The sequence below is a fragment of the Candoia aspera genome, chromosome 8 (assembly GCF_035149785.1).
Source record: "Candoia aspera isolate rCanAsp1 chromosome 8, rCanAsp1.hap2, whole genome shotgun sequence".
NCBI classification, from domain to species: domain Eukaryota; kingdom Metazoa; phylum Chordata; class Lepidosauria; order Squamata; family Boidae; genus Candoia; species Candoia aspera.
This window is the reverse complement of record NC_086160.1, coordinates 75192056-75206766: the sequence shown is the minus strand read 5'-3', so window position 1 is coordinate 75206766 and position 14711 is coordinate 75192056. Positions and strand designations below refer to the sequence as shown.

Genomic DNA, 14711 nt, shown 5'->3' with positions numbered 1-14711 from the left:
ACAACCCATGAAGAGGGTTGGTCTAAGAGAGAGGGACTGGCCCCAAGTCACCCAGTTGTCTTTCATGCCTAAGGCAGAGTTAGATTTCACAGCCTCTTGTAGCTTGTAACCATTAGTTGGAAGGGAAGAAATTATCTGGCTGATGTTAAAATCAGCTTTTGACTCTGTTTGGTTCTTCTGTTCCTCGGGAGCCATACTTCCTTCTGTTATGCATAAACACATTCTTTGTTTTAAATCAGATGACAACGGGGTAGCCTGGGTTAATTAGCTGTTCTGGGAAAATCTTGTTTTGGTGGATGGGTAGGGGAAACCCAGTGATTTTATGCAACTTTGTTTGAGTTGGGTTGGTTGGCTTTGCCTTTTGCTTGAATAAGGAAAGGGGAGAGCAAGCTGTCTTCAACCCTTCCCTCTATTAAATGGCAAATTATCCCTCATTTTCTCTCCTTGCCTAACAAGATGCTTTCACAGAAGTTTGGGCAATGTGCGGAGTTATTAGATGCATTTACTGTGAGCCGCTAGTCAGTGAAAGAGCCGAGTGAATAATGTAAAGATTATTTAGTTGGCAGATAACAGCCGTTTAGATGATGCGTTGTGCTCCAGTAACCTTAAAATGGGGTGTGTTAGCATAATGAACAATCATCTGGGATGGAATTAGCGTGATTATTAATTTTAATTAGATTTGAGATACTCTAGCAATCCAGAATGATTCCGTCTGATGTCTGCAGATGACGTTCACAAGTGCACCCTGCAAACAATTGCTGATATTTCCCACTTGTGGCCTCTATTTCCAGGAACAGTGTTACTTTCACGGCTCTGTCCGAGGACACGTGGATTCCTGGGTGGTGCTCACTACCTGCTCTGGGTTCAGGTAAGAAGAGAAGTCAAGACCCTGAGAGTTTGCCAGCCACTTGCTTCCCCTTGAACAAACACCGTCATTCATATTTATCTGCTGCTTCATTTGTATGATAGACCCCAAATCCTTGCTTACAATGCCTGTTGATGATTCAGTGCCCTGGATTTGGAGTTATTTTTGAAAAGTGTCCTGAAATTGCAACTGGTGCAAAATGCAGCAGCCAGGTTGCTAACTGGTGCAAGATATGGGAATCACACCATGCCTTGAACGATCTGCATTGGCTCCCCGTTCTCTGCCAGGCACAATTGAAGGGTTTGGTGTGGACCTTCAAAGCCTAAATGGCTTAGGGATGACTTTGGGCAGGACGTTGCCCTTTTGCTTGGAAACTGCCCTTTCTGAAATCATTGGGGAGGCCCTTCAGAAGATGCCGCCATTGCTGGGAACATGGCTATCTGGTAGGCAGGAGAGGACCCTCTGGGGAATTATTGTAATGGTATGTGGGAAAGACCTTTGGAGACAGGGCCAAGAGATGCTGCCAAGGGAACGGTCAGATAAGAGAGGGCACAGCCCGCAGCTGGATAGTGGGTGGGGCAAGAGGCTCAGAAGGGGCCAACCCTAGTTTCTCAGGACGTGAAGAGGACAGGGAAGGGGGGAGAGATGTACTTTCAGACTTGTAAGATTGATGTTGGCCTTCACAGGCAGAGAGGAATCACAACCGGATGAGCTAATTCTGCTTTATTGTAAAGATACATTAACAGAATCTTCAAAGTCTGAAAGTACAAATCTCCCTTACAGCTTGAGAAACTAGGGTTGGTCCCTTCTGAGCCTCTTGACCCACCCAGTATCCAGCTGTGGGCTATGCCCTCTCTTATCTGACTGTTCCCTAGGCAGTGTCTCTTGGCCCAGTCTCCCAAGGTCTTTCCCACATACCATTACAGTTGTTGTTGTTATTCATTATACCACCCGACTCCCAATGACTCTGGGCAGTTCACAAGGAGCAGCATTAAAAAGAATGACGCAATACAATAATATGGCAGCAAAGCTAACCCATACCACTTAAAGGGGGACTTCAGATGTGCTCCCAAAGCGGGGCATTTGGCCTCTGCCCTCCCCACATTTAGGGAAATGGCAAAAACACTTCTTTTATGCTGAGCTTTTAATTGTGAATTGATGCTTTTTAGCCATTTTGGAGATCCTTGTATGAATTTGATGGTGCTTGGAGTAAGCTGCCTTGAGGGGTTGCTTGGAACAAAGGCACGGGATACACAGAGTCACCGTCATCCTCTTTGGCAGTTCCTGTAAAAAATGGCGAGAAATTTTTCCTCCCAAAATAGATGAACTTGGGCTCATGCCAAGAAATTAATTCTAGTGATTCTTAGTGATTCATCCCAGGGTCCTTCTGCTACTTTTGGAGAAGTGAAAGGACCAAAAATGAAACCAACCCCCCCAACCACCTGGCATTAAGTCTACTCATCCGGTGGGCATTCTGGAAAAGAGGAAGCAGATATCTGGCCCAGCTGCAAGAGTGGCCCATAAAAATATGGTTCTACGGTGCCCATTTCCATATCTTGCTTCCTGAATTCCAGCGCACAGGATGTATGGATAATGAGATGCATTTAAGAACGGATTTTATGGTGGAACAGGGGCGTCTGCAGGGTGTAGCCAAAAAAACTCAAGACGCACATCAGCTTGCACGTAAAGGACAGGAGGAGCTCCAATCACACAGTCATGGTTGCCATCTTGACTCGCCAGACACCTCTGGGGTGGAGCTTGCTTCTCATTGAGGGCTATCTGCTCTGGTTGGAGATGACAATCTCAGATTCCCATAGCAAAAATGGGTGGTAAATACCAACGCGTTTGAAGGCAGCCTTCCTGATCCCACCTTTCAGGTAGATGGGCTTCAAGACCCAGGATCCTCAGGTGGCAAATAGCTATGAATTCTGGGACTTGAAGTCTGATGTACCTAGTCGGCATCAGGGTGGGAAATGTTCAGAGGTGTCTGGTTAGCTTGGTTAGCTCAGCTCTTCAGAAGGAATTCAGAATAGAACTGAGGAGGGGACCATGAGGATCATCAGTGTTTTTCAAACTTGGCCCCTTTAAGATGTGTGGACTTCAACGCCCAGAATTCCCCAGCCAGCATGGCTGGCTGGGGAATTCTGGGCATTGAAGTCCACACATCTTAAAGGGGCCAAGTTTGAAAAACACTAATCTAATCCGACCCTCTGCCACGTGCAGGAAAACCAGTTAAACCATCCCTGGATTGTGGTCTCATCTTAAAAACCTCCACAGATGGAGAAGCCGCTACCTCCACAGGTAGACTAATTCCCCAAATTTGGAATCATTTTAACTTGTGATTGGTTTTTACAAACTTAACATACTGGAAGGTGCCTTTCCTTTTGGCGAATCTGTACCTCAGTTGGACTCTGTTGTTGAAAAATTCCCTTGTATTACTAATTCATTTTTTACCTGGTTATTACACGTATTTCTTAATGCGTTTTTAAATACTCATCCATCAGTATTCCAGGATTTTTTACCGTGTCAGCTATAGTGCAGCCTCTGCCCAATTCTTACTTCTGCATTTCAGAAATACATACAGCATTTTAACATATAAAATGAACAGGAAAAAAATAGGTCAAGTCTCTTTCCAGTTGGGTTGGACTCCAAACGATTTCCAGATGCACCCTGGAGTTTTCGTGTTAGCCAAGCAGACGTGATGTTTTACTAGCTCCTTCCGGGGAGTTTTGTGCCTTCGAAGATAAGCTTGAGATTTCCTGGTGGCCCCTCATCCAAATGCCCTCCCGGCTTCTTTCTTTCTTGAGATGATCCCAAACCCTTGGCCTCGTTCAATCCCCGACTTCTTTCTGTGGCGCCTGGAATCAGGGGCCTTAGCTGAGGCCACAGCTCCTGTTTCCTGTGGGGCTGTGCAACGCCCCCACCCCCCACTTTCTCCTGACTCCCCATTCCTCCCTAGTCCTGCAAGCGGGGATGCCTTTGAATGGAGGCTGATGCTCTTCCAGCCATTTAGGGTTGGGGAGCGTGGGAAGGAAGGGGGAATTGCTGGGGGCTGCCCTTGGCTCTTCCTGCATGGATACCTTCCCACTTGGCGTCCCCGCAGCAGAGCTGGCTTCTGCCGGACCCAAAATAGCCCTGCCAGCCTGTCTCTGGTTGAGGAATGCTGGCAAGTGAAGTCATTGCCCAGCTATGTAGCCCCGCAGACAGACACCCTCGTTCTCTCTCCTGCCAATTCTCATTCCTGACTCCTGATGTCAGCAGGAAGCAGGGGGCCTTCCACATTTGCCCCTCGGCCCTTGCGGGGCCACGGGGGGCCACGGAGACCCCTCTGCTTTCAGGCCTGCCTAGCCCCGAATTCCTGCCTGGGGTGTGTGTGTGTGCCTTGCCGCTTTGCTTCTTTTCCTCCTTTTTGTTGCTTGGAGCTGCAAACCCCAAGCGAGGCTCCGAGGAGGTCCGTTTGCTCTCCGTAAAGTGATGGTTTTATATTGTGTTTTGATAAGGACCAACACATTCCAAGCTGGGCCTGTTTCCAATTTGCAGGGATTGAGACGCAGCAGGAAGGCCGCCCGAGGCATTTGGTATTTGGTGTCCTTGCAGCAACTGAAGGGAGACTTAACTCTTAAGCCCAGTGTTTCTCAACCTTGGCCAGTTGAAGATGTGTGGACTTCAACTCCCAGAATTCCCCAGCCAGGCTGAGGAATTCTGGGAGTTGAAGTCCACACATCTTCAACTGGCCAAGGTTGAGAAACACTGCCCTAAACTAATAGCAGCTGGGTGATGGCAGGGCAGATGTGAATTACGACTGTGGCAAAGGAGCAAACGGTAACACCGTTGCCTTTTGCACGATGCACAAGCCAAATCTTGCCATGCTCAGATGCAGCCTTGAGGCTATTTTTTTTTTTTTCCCCAGGAAGAAAATGCACTCGTGCACTTTGAAAAGGTGGTGCTGCAGCGTCAGGGTTGGGGAGAGCAAAATTGGCCCATTTTAGCTGGCAGGAAACTCTGCAAGTGGACAAGAGAAGAAGGGAATTGTGCTGAGTGGGGTCAGGTCAAGCCAACAGCTGCAGGGTTCAGTCTGAGATGTCCTGCTCAGTCCCCACTTGAGAATTTCATTCAGTTTCTCCATCCTCTGCCTGCGCTGTCTGAATATTTCCCATCTCTCTCTCTCTCTCTCTCTCTCTCTCGGTTTTTCTTATTTACCGAAGGAGAAAAAAGAGAAGGTTTTAGGTGAATATTTACCTCTCCGACATTATTCAGTTGGACTTGCCTATTAAGGACACACGATTCTTTGGATCAGATTGTGGAAAGTTGCTTTGCCACGCCAGTCTGCAATGTTGTAGCACCTTTTTGCAATTCTTTAAAGCAGCTGCGTCTTTTTCTGCCATCATAAGGCAGCTACAGAGGAACCTGGAAAAAGGTGGCTGATTTTAAAGAGTTGCAGCGAGGCACTATATTTGCACCCCTCTGGACCGAAAGCACCTTTTTTGGAATCCAGTCTGGTATTATTACATGAATACTTACTGTATCTCTTACTCTGCAATGAATTTGCTTCTCTTTGAACTACTTCACAGGTACTCCTCAACTTATGACCTTTTGTTAACAACTGTTCGAAGTTACAACAGCTGCAAAAAGTGACTTGTGACTGGTTTTCGCCCTTATGACCATCACAGTGTCCCTGTGGTCATATGATCAAAACTCAGGTGCTTGGCAACCGGCATGTATTTACGACCATTGCAACATCCTGGGGTCACGTGATTGCCATTTGCAACCTCCCCAGGGGGCTTCTGACAAGCAAAGTCAATGGGGGAAGCTTGATTTGCTTAACAACCATGTGATTCACTTAACAACCACAGCAAAAAGGGTTGTAAAATCAGGCGTGACTCACTTAATGACCACATCACTTAGGAATGGAAGTTCCACTCCCAATTGTGGTCATAAGTCGAGGACTACCTGTATCTAATTTTAAAAGAGAGAAAGAACAACAGATTAAACATTCAGAGTGATAGATGCAAACCAGATTTCTAAATAGTCCTGTAGTTGAGAATGCTGGTGACAGAATGCTAGTTCCTGAGGACTAGCAGCTTCCTTCGCAAATAAAATGAAGATTCTTCCAATTTATTACTTGTTGTTGGGGTGCTGTTGCTGTTCCCTTATGTCTCTTTCCTGCTCTGGCAACACATTATCCCCTGGATAACTGCCAGTCCCTTTTTCTAAAAATGACATTTACAGCATTCCCCTGCAACATAGTGAGAGAGCAGTGCAGGGTCAGTGGTGAGTTTTGAGCAATGCCTCCAGAGCAGAAAATGATAATGGGAGAAAGTTGAACCAGATGAATGGAAGAGCGGGCCACTCATATGGTGAGGAAGCCGTGCAATGCTTCGCCCAGATGTGCATGAAGCAGCCCAGTCTTGAAACATCTGCAGGGGCTTGGAGGACTCCAGGGGAAATCAGGTCAGGGATCGAGGGCAAATGTCTCCCCCTCCACCCACAAAACCAGCTAAGTGGTGAGCTCAGACTGGCCTCAGAAGAAGAAGACTACAATCATACATTCCTTTCCCCTTTCTCACGGGGAAGGCCAGGACAACGTGGCTTAGAATTGGAAGGGCGCGTTTTGCAATGAGTAGACAATGTCTACTGAATTTCATCTACAGAGGTCCACAGAGCAGGACGTGGAGTAATGATTTAGCTTACAGAAAGGCAGATTCCGACTGAAAGTTAGGAAAAACTTCCTAATCATACAAAGAGCTTTGCAGTGGCATCAGTTCCCTGGAGAGTTGGTGGGCCCCCCTTGGTTGGTTGCATTCAGGTGGAGGATGGACAACCATGTCTTTGGGATGCCCTCGTTTGGATTCCTTGGCCCTTCCCCTCTATGAAAGTCTATGAAAATGAAAAACAGTCTCCGTTCAGCCTCCTTTTAACTGGTCTTTTAAAAATGATCCTTGGCCAGGATCAGAGTCAAGGGGGTGGAAGCGGCTTCTGTCCCAGATATCCTCTTTCTGGAGACCAGCAGAAGCTTGTAAGAATTGGGAGGTCTTGGTCTCCAGTCCTAGTGGGGATGAGATCCTCAAGCCAGAAGGACACAAGAAAGCGACACCCCCCCCCCAAACCCTGCAAGTTGTCGCCTGCTTTTTGTGCAGAACATCAAAGTTAACCTCCATAAAAATATTCAGGAAAATAGTAAGAGTATGCAAAACTCTTCAAATTGCAACTCTTCCTGAGCCTGAAACAGATTTTGGAAGTATTCTGTCTCTGTTCAGGAAATGGTTTGCGATTGAGAAGGTTCTGTTTGAGTTCCAGACACTTGCTTTGAAGTCCATGGAGGACTGTCTGCAATGTGGAACACTTTTAGAATGGTCAGGATGACTATTTTTAACTTGGAGCAGGCCGTTTTGAATTCAGAATGAAGTATTTCCTGCATTTGCCTCTTGGAAAATAGCACTGGTTGAGAAGTTTGCTACCAATTGCATGCCAGCTTTGGGTGAGATGAACTCAAGGTCTCAATTTGAGAAATGACGGTTTTCTATCTTTTCCAACGTGGCTATTTTCTGAGTTTGCGGTGAGGGTGAGGTGAAGGTTGAGCCCAAGACAAAATAACTTCTGTGGAGTCCACCAGTGGAGACCTCTGAGTTTTGGTTCAGCTCTCATCCCGTGTCAAAGAACTACATCCAGAAAACCAGCCAACTCTGCTAGGGATGGGTGAGGGACAAGGGTGTCCTCAGAGGTCAGCAACATCTCATGTGTTACGATGTCATCATACAAATGATGTGCATGAAATTGCATTATGACTGAAGCCAATTCCATAAAATCGTATTGTTTGTGTGATGACATCACGGCATGCAGGACATCAGCATAGCTTCTACAAGGTGCCTGAGTTGAGGGTTTGGCAAAAATCACAAGCAATCATTTACATGCCATAGTCATAAATAAACTGTATGGGGATAAAGAGACATCTCAGTGTATGAAATGTGGAAATAGTTGTGTCATACATTACATAGTAACAAAACAAGGCATGAGAAGGACATGTTAAATTCATCCCCAACTCCAGGCACTTGTGGGCTGGGGCAGAGCCAGCATGGTGGGTTGGTTGGCCAAGTGACATGTTTCTGCTGCCAGAAGTCACTTGGGCTCCCCTTTCAACCACCAGAGTCTTCCCAAGATTGCCACTGCCCCATCCTCTTGACCTGGTTGGATGAACCATGTGAAATGGTTTGTTGTTTATTCGTTTAGTCGCTTCCGACTCTTCGTGACTTCATGGACCAGCCCACGCCAGAGCTTCCTGTCGGTCGTCAACACCCCCAGCTCCCCCAGGGACGAGTCCGTCACCTCTAGAATATCATCCATCCATCTTGCCCTTGGTCGGCCCCTCTTCCTTTTGCCCTCCACTCTCCCCAGCATCAGCATCTTCTCCAGGGTGTCCTGTCTTCTCATGATGTGGCCAAAGTATTTCAGTTTGGCCTTTAATATCATTCCCTCAAGTGAGCAGTCTGGCTTTATTTCCTGGAGGATGGACTGGTTGGATCTTCTCACAGTCCAAGGCACTCTCAGAATTTTCCTCCAACACCACAGTTCAAAAGCATCGATCTTCCTTCTCTCAGCCTTCCTTATGGTCCAGCTCTCGCAGCCATATGTTACTACGGGGAACACCATTGCTTTAACTATGCGGACCTTTGTTGTCAGCGTGATGTCTCTGCTCTTGACTATTTTATTGAGATTGGTCATTGCTCTTCTCCCAAGGATTAAGCATCTTCGGATTTCCTGACTGCAGTCAGCATCTGCAGTGTTCTTTGCACCTAGAAATACAAAGTCTTTCACTGCTTCTACATTTTCTCCCTCTATTTGCCAGTTATCAATCAAGCTGGTTGCCATAATCTTGGTTTTTTTGAGGTTTAGCTGCAAGCCAGCTTTTGCACTTTCTTCTTTCACCTTCATCATAAGGCTCCTCAGTTCCTCTTCGCTTTCAGCCATCAAAGTGGTATCATCTGCATATCTGAGATTGTTAATGTTTCTTCCAGCGATTTTAACTCCAGCCTTGGATTCCTCAAGCCCAGCTTGTCGCATGATGTGTTCTGCATACAAGTTGAATAGGTAGGGTGAGAGTATACAGCCCTGCCTTCCCCCTTTCCCAATCTTAAACCAGTCCGTTGTTCCGTGGTCTGTTCTTACTGTTGCTACTTGGTCGTTACACAGATTCTTCAGGAGGCAGACAAGATGACTTGGTATCCCCATACCACTAAGAACTTGCCACAATTTGTTCTGGTCCACACAGTCAAAGGCTTTAGAATAGTCAATAAAACAGAAATAGATGTTTTTCTGAAACTCCCTGGCTTTTCCCATTATCCAGCGGATATTGGCAATTTGGTGAAATGGTGGTGGTTTATAATCCTTTTCTTTTGGTCTCTAACCAGTGGGCTGATCATACTCGATCACAACAGCAGTTACTACCTGAAACCTCCAGCAAACTCCAGTTCTGAACCTCATACCCTGTATCGGGCGGAGGATTTGTTGATCAAAGGTGGAGCCTGCCAGCAAGGTGGCCTGCTACCAAACAGTGTGGCAGACATCGCTGGATTCTTCAGACCAGCTGCACTTCAGCGGGTAGGAGGACCCCATTTTCAGATCTTTGCCCAGGCTGATGGAGGGGATTCAGGCCAGCCTCTACTAGATGTGTCAATGCAAGTCAGGCCATAGAGGCTACAGATGGAGAAGGAAGGAGTTGTTGGGTGGAGTTGTTGGAGTTAGGAGAGGGGCAGAAAGTAAGGTTCTGTAGGGTGAAGAAATGAAAGGCTGTCTGAAAAGGAGGAGGAGTTATCAGTGTTCCCAGAGCTGGTATTCTCCAGATTTCTTGGGTTTCAACTCCCATTAGCCCTCCTTACCGGGGTTAGGACAGCTGAAGTCCAGTATATCTCAAGAGGACCAGATTGAGGAAGAGTATGTCAAGAGGGGCCAAGTCCCAAACTTGTTAGAGAATCTTCTGGCACGAAGTCAGTTCCACTGCCACCTTTATTCCTCTGTGGGGTCAAGGGTCTGTGCAGTGAGTTGAATAACCATACTATTCTCCTGCTTTGCTCCCCTTTCTTGCTCTATCAAGCAGGGACAGGTTTTGACTTTGTGTGGTGGGCGCACCCACACAATGGCTGACCGTGGCAGCTGTGCCTTTTTACAAAACGATTCCCAAGATGGGGCTGGCCAGCCACAAAATACCCATCTGGTTAACTACCCACCCTTAGTTATGCTCTTTGCCATAACTAAGGGTACATCTGTTTGGGTTTCTACCAAACGCAAGAAGGAACGTGCTGCTTTCTGCCCAGTTTGATTTAGTTTCTATATGTGGTCCTAACGGTTAGGAAGGGAGCAGAGAAGACGGAGCACCAGTTCTGGGGTCTCTTGGCTGCGTTCTTTGTCTCCCAGTGATACGAAGCAATTTGTCTTGCAGAAAAGAAGGGATACTTGGAGGACCCTGAAATACATGGAGCTCTTCATTGTTGCAGATTATTCCCTGGTGAGCCTCCTTTCTCTTCCAGCTGGAAGGGGCAAGCATGTCCTTGAATGAACCCATGGTTAGCTCCATAGCTGCCCAATTCGCCACAAGGATATACCAGTAGAGGCCCCACCCTGTCATTGGAGGTCAATGTTCCCTTGGCAGGAACACAGAAACCCGGAGGACTCTCCACCCATCTTGTACTGCTGGAAAAATGTAAGGATTGTCTGTGGGTCAGGCTGGCTTTAGAACACGGTCAAAGTATTCCCTCTCTCTCTGACGTCCCCCTGAATCTTGAAGATGCCTGGAGAGCTTTCATACACCAAAGGTCCCTCCCCAGTGCTCCCATCAGCTGGGCTTTGAGTTTAGCCCAGTGTTAGAATTGCCAAACTCCATGAAAAACATTAAACAACGAAAACACCATGCATTTTCCAAACTCGGGGGACAATGTGACACCCACCCAACTTTCTTACGTTAGGCCTGTCTTGGGTTCCCATGAGTCGAACTGCAGAAGCTGTGTGACCTAGAAGGTATGGGGGCGCTCAGAAAGTTTATCTTCCGAGATATTAGGCTAACCCAGTGTTTCCCAACCTTGGCAACTTGAAGATGTGTGGACTGCAACTCCCAGAATTCCCCAGCCAGCCTGGTTGAGAAAGGCTGGTCTAATCCCTTTGGAAGGCATCAAGTTGATGGCCACCATCACATTCTATGGCGTTCCTGGGGATCTGTGGTGTCATCTGAAGGACTTCCGGGATTATCCCGAGTTAGATTGTTCAGGGATTTGTTGGACCTCTTTATAAAGCCAGGATAACATACCACTTTTTTTGCTTGTATAATCATTGAATGTACCCCCACCCCCAGCTTTGTTTTTGCATTTAGAAGAAGCTCAAAAGGGTTGCGGGGTGGGAAGCAGGGCGGGTGCATTTTAGGCCTGAAATGGGTGTTTTGCTATTTAATGTCTTTTGTTTTTTCCTGAACGTCTGTGACGATAGATGTGTGCCCTCGCACGCTGGTGGTTGTGGGAGAGATAATTTACCTTTTTTGAAGAAGGAAACCACCAGTTGCTTTTTGCTGTGCTGCTCTTTTCCTTTTTCTCACTCACTTTTTTTTCTCAGTTTAAAGCTCAAAAGCAGAACTTGGGAGTCACAAAGCAACGGATTCTGGAGATTGCTAATTACGTAGACAAGGTAATTGCTGGTTGGGTGAATTCCAACTACAGGTAGTCCTCGCTTATCGACCATTTGTTTAGTGATGGTTCGGAGTTATGGCAGTGCTGGGAAAACCAACTTGTGACCAGTCCTCACACATATGACCACTGCGGCATCCCCACGATCACGTGATCACGATTTGGTGCTTGGCAACCGGTTCACATTTATGAATGTCACAGTGCCACGTGATCGCCATTTCCGACCTTCCTGGCTGGCTTCTGGCAAGCAAAATCAATGGGGAACCACGTGATTTGCCTAATGACGGTGTGGTTCGCTTAATGCCGACGGTGATTTTCTTAATGACTGCAGCAAAAAAGGTTGTGAAATTGGGTTGGATTCGCTTAATGACTGCTTTGCTTAGCAACCAAAATTCCAGTCCCAATTGTGGTCGTTAAACGAGAACTGTCTGTACTTGCACTGGAGAGGAATGCAGGTTTTATTTATTTAACGGTTAGGCATTTCTCCTACCTTTTCTCCAAGGGTCCAAGTTGGTGTATTGGGGGTGGGGAAATCTCATTTCAGTCTGTCCTCAGGGCAGCAACCCTGGGAGGCAGAGAGGAGGAACTGGCCCATTGGTGCTTGCAGAGGGGCGTGGGTGTGTGTTCAGACTGATAGAAGGCATTGCAGCACAAGCCCTGCCCCTTTCATGTACAGTAGGTGTTGCAACGTTGCATGCCCGAAAAGGACAGATGCTTCTGCCCCGGTTCACAGCCCCCCAGGGCTTCTGTGGCTGAGGGGTGCTAGAATCTGGGCCTCCCCACTCCTGGTCCAGCACCCGAACCGCCACCCTCCTTGTTCTCCAGCAGGCTCCGGAGCATCTCATGGGATCGGCAGGAAAGCACCGGGCAGGGGTGGGGGGTTGAGGAATGGGGTACAAATCAAAGTCACACCCGACGTTTCTGCTGCCAAAGATGGACAAAGGGGCACGATGCTTCTTTTGAGCTAATCTTCGTGTTTTGACAGGCAGCTGACCCATTCGGGTGGAAAGTAAGCGGGCAGGAAATCCACTCTTAAAAGGAAAAAAGAAAGTGGATGTGAGGGGAGGAAGGGTTGGGGCTTCAACTACAGAGTCACAGCTGCCATCTTGACTTTTTTGACCCCCTCCAGATGCCACTGGCATCCTGTCTCCCTTGGGCCTTTCTGTGGGTGTGAATACCTTCCCATCTGCCCAGGGTTGCCACAGTCGGCATCAGGATCCGACGGGGCATCGGCGGCCTCCTTTGTCCAATTTTTCCTCCCAGACGCCTCTTCCTGCTTCTCCTCAGTTTTACAGGTCCCTGAACATCAAAGTTGCGCTGATTGGTCTGGAAGTGTGGACGGACCAAGACAAGTGCACCATCAGCGATGATGCTCACGCCTCCCTCATCTCCTTTCTCCAGTGGAAAAAGACGCTGAGAGCTCGCAAGAAGTACGACAACTCGCAGCTCCTGACGTGAGTCCTTCCTTGGCAGTCAAAAAAGTCAAGATGGTGGCACAATACTTGTTACAAAGGGTTGGGGCTTCAGTGGTATGGTTGCCATCTTGACGTTGACCTCCCCCTGACTGCTGAAACTTCTGCCCCCCTGGGATGAGATAGATAGATAGATAGATATGTAGGTAGGTAGCCTTCACACAACCCTCTCAACTTGGCGATTACAGAAGGACATTCCTGGGCTCCCTTGCACCCCTTGCTTTCTTGCGCGTGATTTTCTTTCTAGCTGTGATCTTAGTTCAATGCTGAGTACATGAATTATGCTTCTACTGCTGTCAGTTGCTGGGAGGTCCTGTAGCTTATGGTGGAATCGTAATGCGGCCAGTCACTCAATCATCTTGGTGGCTAATGCTGTGCATACTTTGGAAATAATTTGGAAGATGTGCTGTGCTTTGCAACTCACCTGAACACAGAACCGCTTGGGTACTTGTTAAACAAGTCACCTCTTTTCTCATTTGGTGTTAATGGGTAGCTGAGAGGTCCTGTATTTGCACACATTTTGAAGCACTGCTTCCAAATCGCTTTCAAAGCCCACACAGCCCAGCTGGTAAACTGAATTAATCCCTTTTCTGGGCTTGTACAATGCATCGAAGCATAAGCTTGCCCGTCGGGTGGATTCACGCAACAGAATAAGCTGCAAAAAAGCAAACCAAGGTTATTCTTAACCAAGGTTCACCTGTTGGGCAAATGGGAGCCCGTTAGCTCTTGCCCTCACCTGGTTCAGCATGTAGTGTGAAACCAAGTGATCACAATTAATATTCTTGCCTCCGTCCCCCATCATTTTCTCATGACTCTTTGCAGAGGTATGACATTCAAAGGGACCACCATTGGAATGGCGCCACTGGAGGGCATGTGCAGTGCAGAAAACTCTGGTGGTGTAAGCATGGTAAGAAGGAGATGTCCCCCCTCTTTGGTGATTGGAAGCTCCTCCATCAAAGATATGGGACAAAAGTGCTCTTTACTCACAACACATCCTGTTTCTCCCAGGAAAGCCATGTGGTTCTGACAGCTTTTCCTTAGACCTTTTAGTGTTGAGGTTCAAATCTGACTTAGATCCACCAGAAGTTTGTCCTAAGACCAGCACTAGAACTTATTGGGATCCTCTGTTTATCTGTAACAGATTAGAAGTATATGGAAAGGACTTTGGAGGTCATCTAGTCCAACCCTTTGCTTTGTGCAGGATCCACCAGAGGATCATCCATCCTCTGTTTGAAACCCTGCAGTGAAGGAGAACTCTCCACATCATGTGGCAGCCTGTTCCACTGGCTGATAGCTTATACAGTTAGGAAGCTCCTCCTGATGTCTCGCTTCAACTTCCTTCCTTAGAATTTTAACACCCTCCCTCTAAGCTAAAATCGGGGCCAGATTAGGGCATGGCAATGTGGCCCTTGTATTTTGGTCACAGACTCCCATCTCTCCTCTTAGCTCAGGGGTGGGCATTCCCCAGACCCCTGAGATTTTGTCACCAAATTTGGCAGCAAAATGGCTGAATTTCGGCAACGTGCTTTCCTCTGGGTGGCTTTAAGGATCTATTTATTCATTCATTCATTCCTCACATTTCTTCACCACCCATCTCGCCAAAGTGACTCTTTGGTGGCTTTAAGGATGGTGATGGGAATGCTTGCCAATGAATGGGGGACTTCCTTTCCTCCCCCAACTTGAAAGAATCACGCAGTACATCCTTTAAAC

At 47.4% G+C, this 14711-nt stretch overlaps 1 protein-coding gene across 2 annotated transcripts in view; it reads left to right on the top strand.

The window, feature by feature from the left end:
* ADAM33 (ADAM metallopeptidase domain 33) overlaps nt 1–14711 on the top strand; it is an 80282-nt gene that overhangs the window by 45282 nt on the left and 20289 nt on the right. For both annotated transcript variants that reach the window (XM_063309965.1, XM_063309964.1), the window contains exons 5-10: nt 792–868; nt 9271–9460; nt 10299–10364; nt 11459–11530; nt 12817–12983; nt 13824–13908. In XM_063309965.1, coding sequence (XP_063166035.1) covers nt 792–868; nt 9271–9460; nt 10299–10364; nt 11459–11530; nt 12817–12983; nt 13824–13908 — 657 coding nt within the window. The remainder of the gene's footprint in view (nt 1–791; nt 869–9270; nt 9461–10298; nt 10365–11458; nt 11531–12816; nt 12984–13823; nt 13909–14711) is intronic.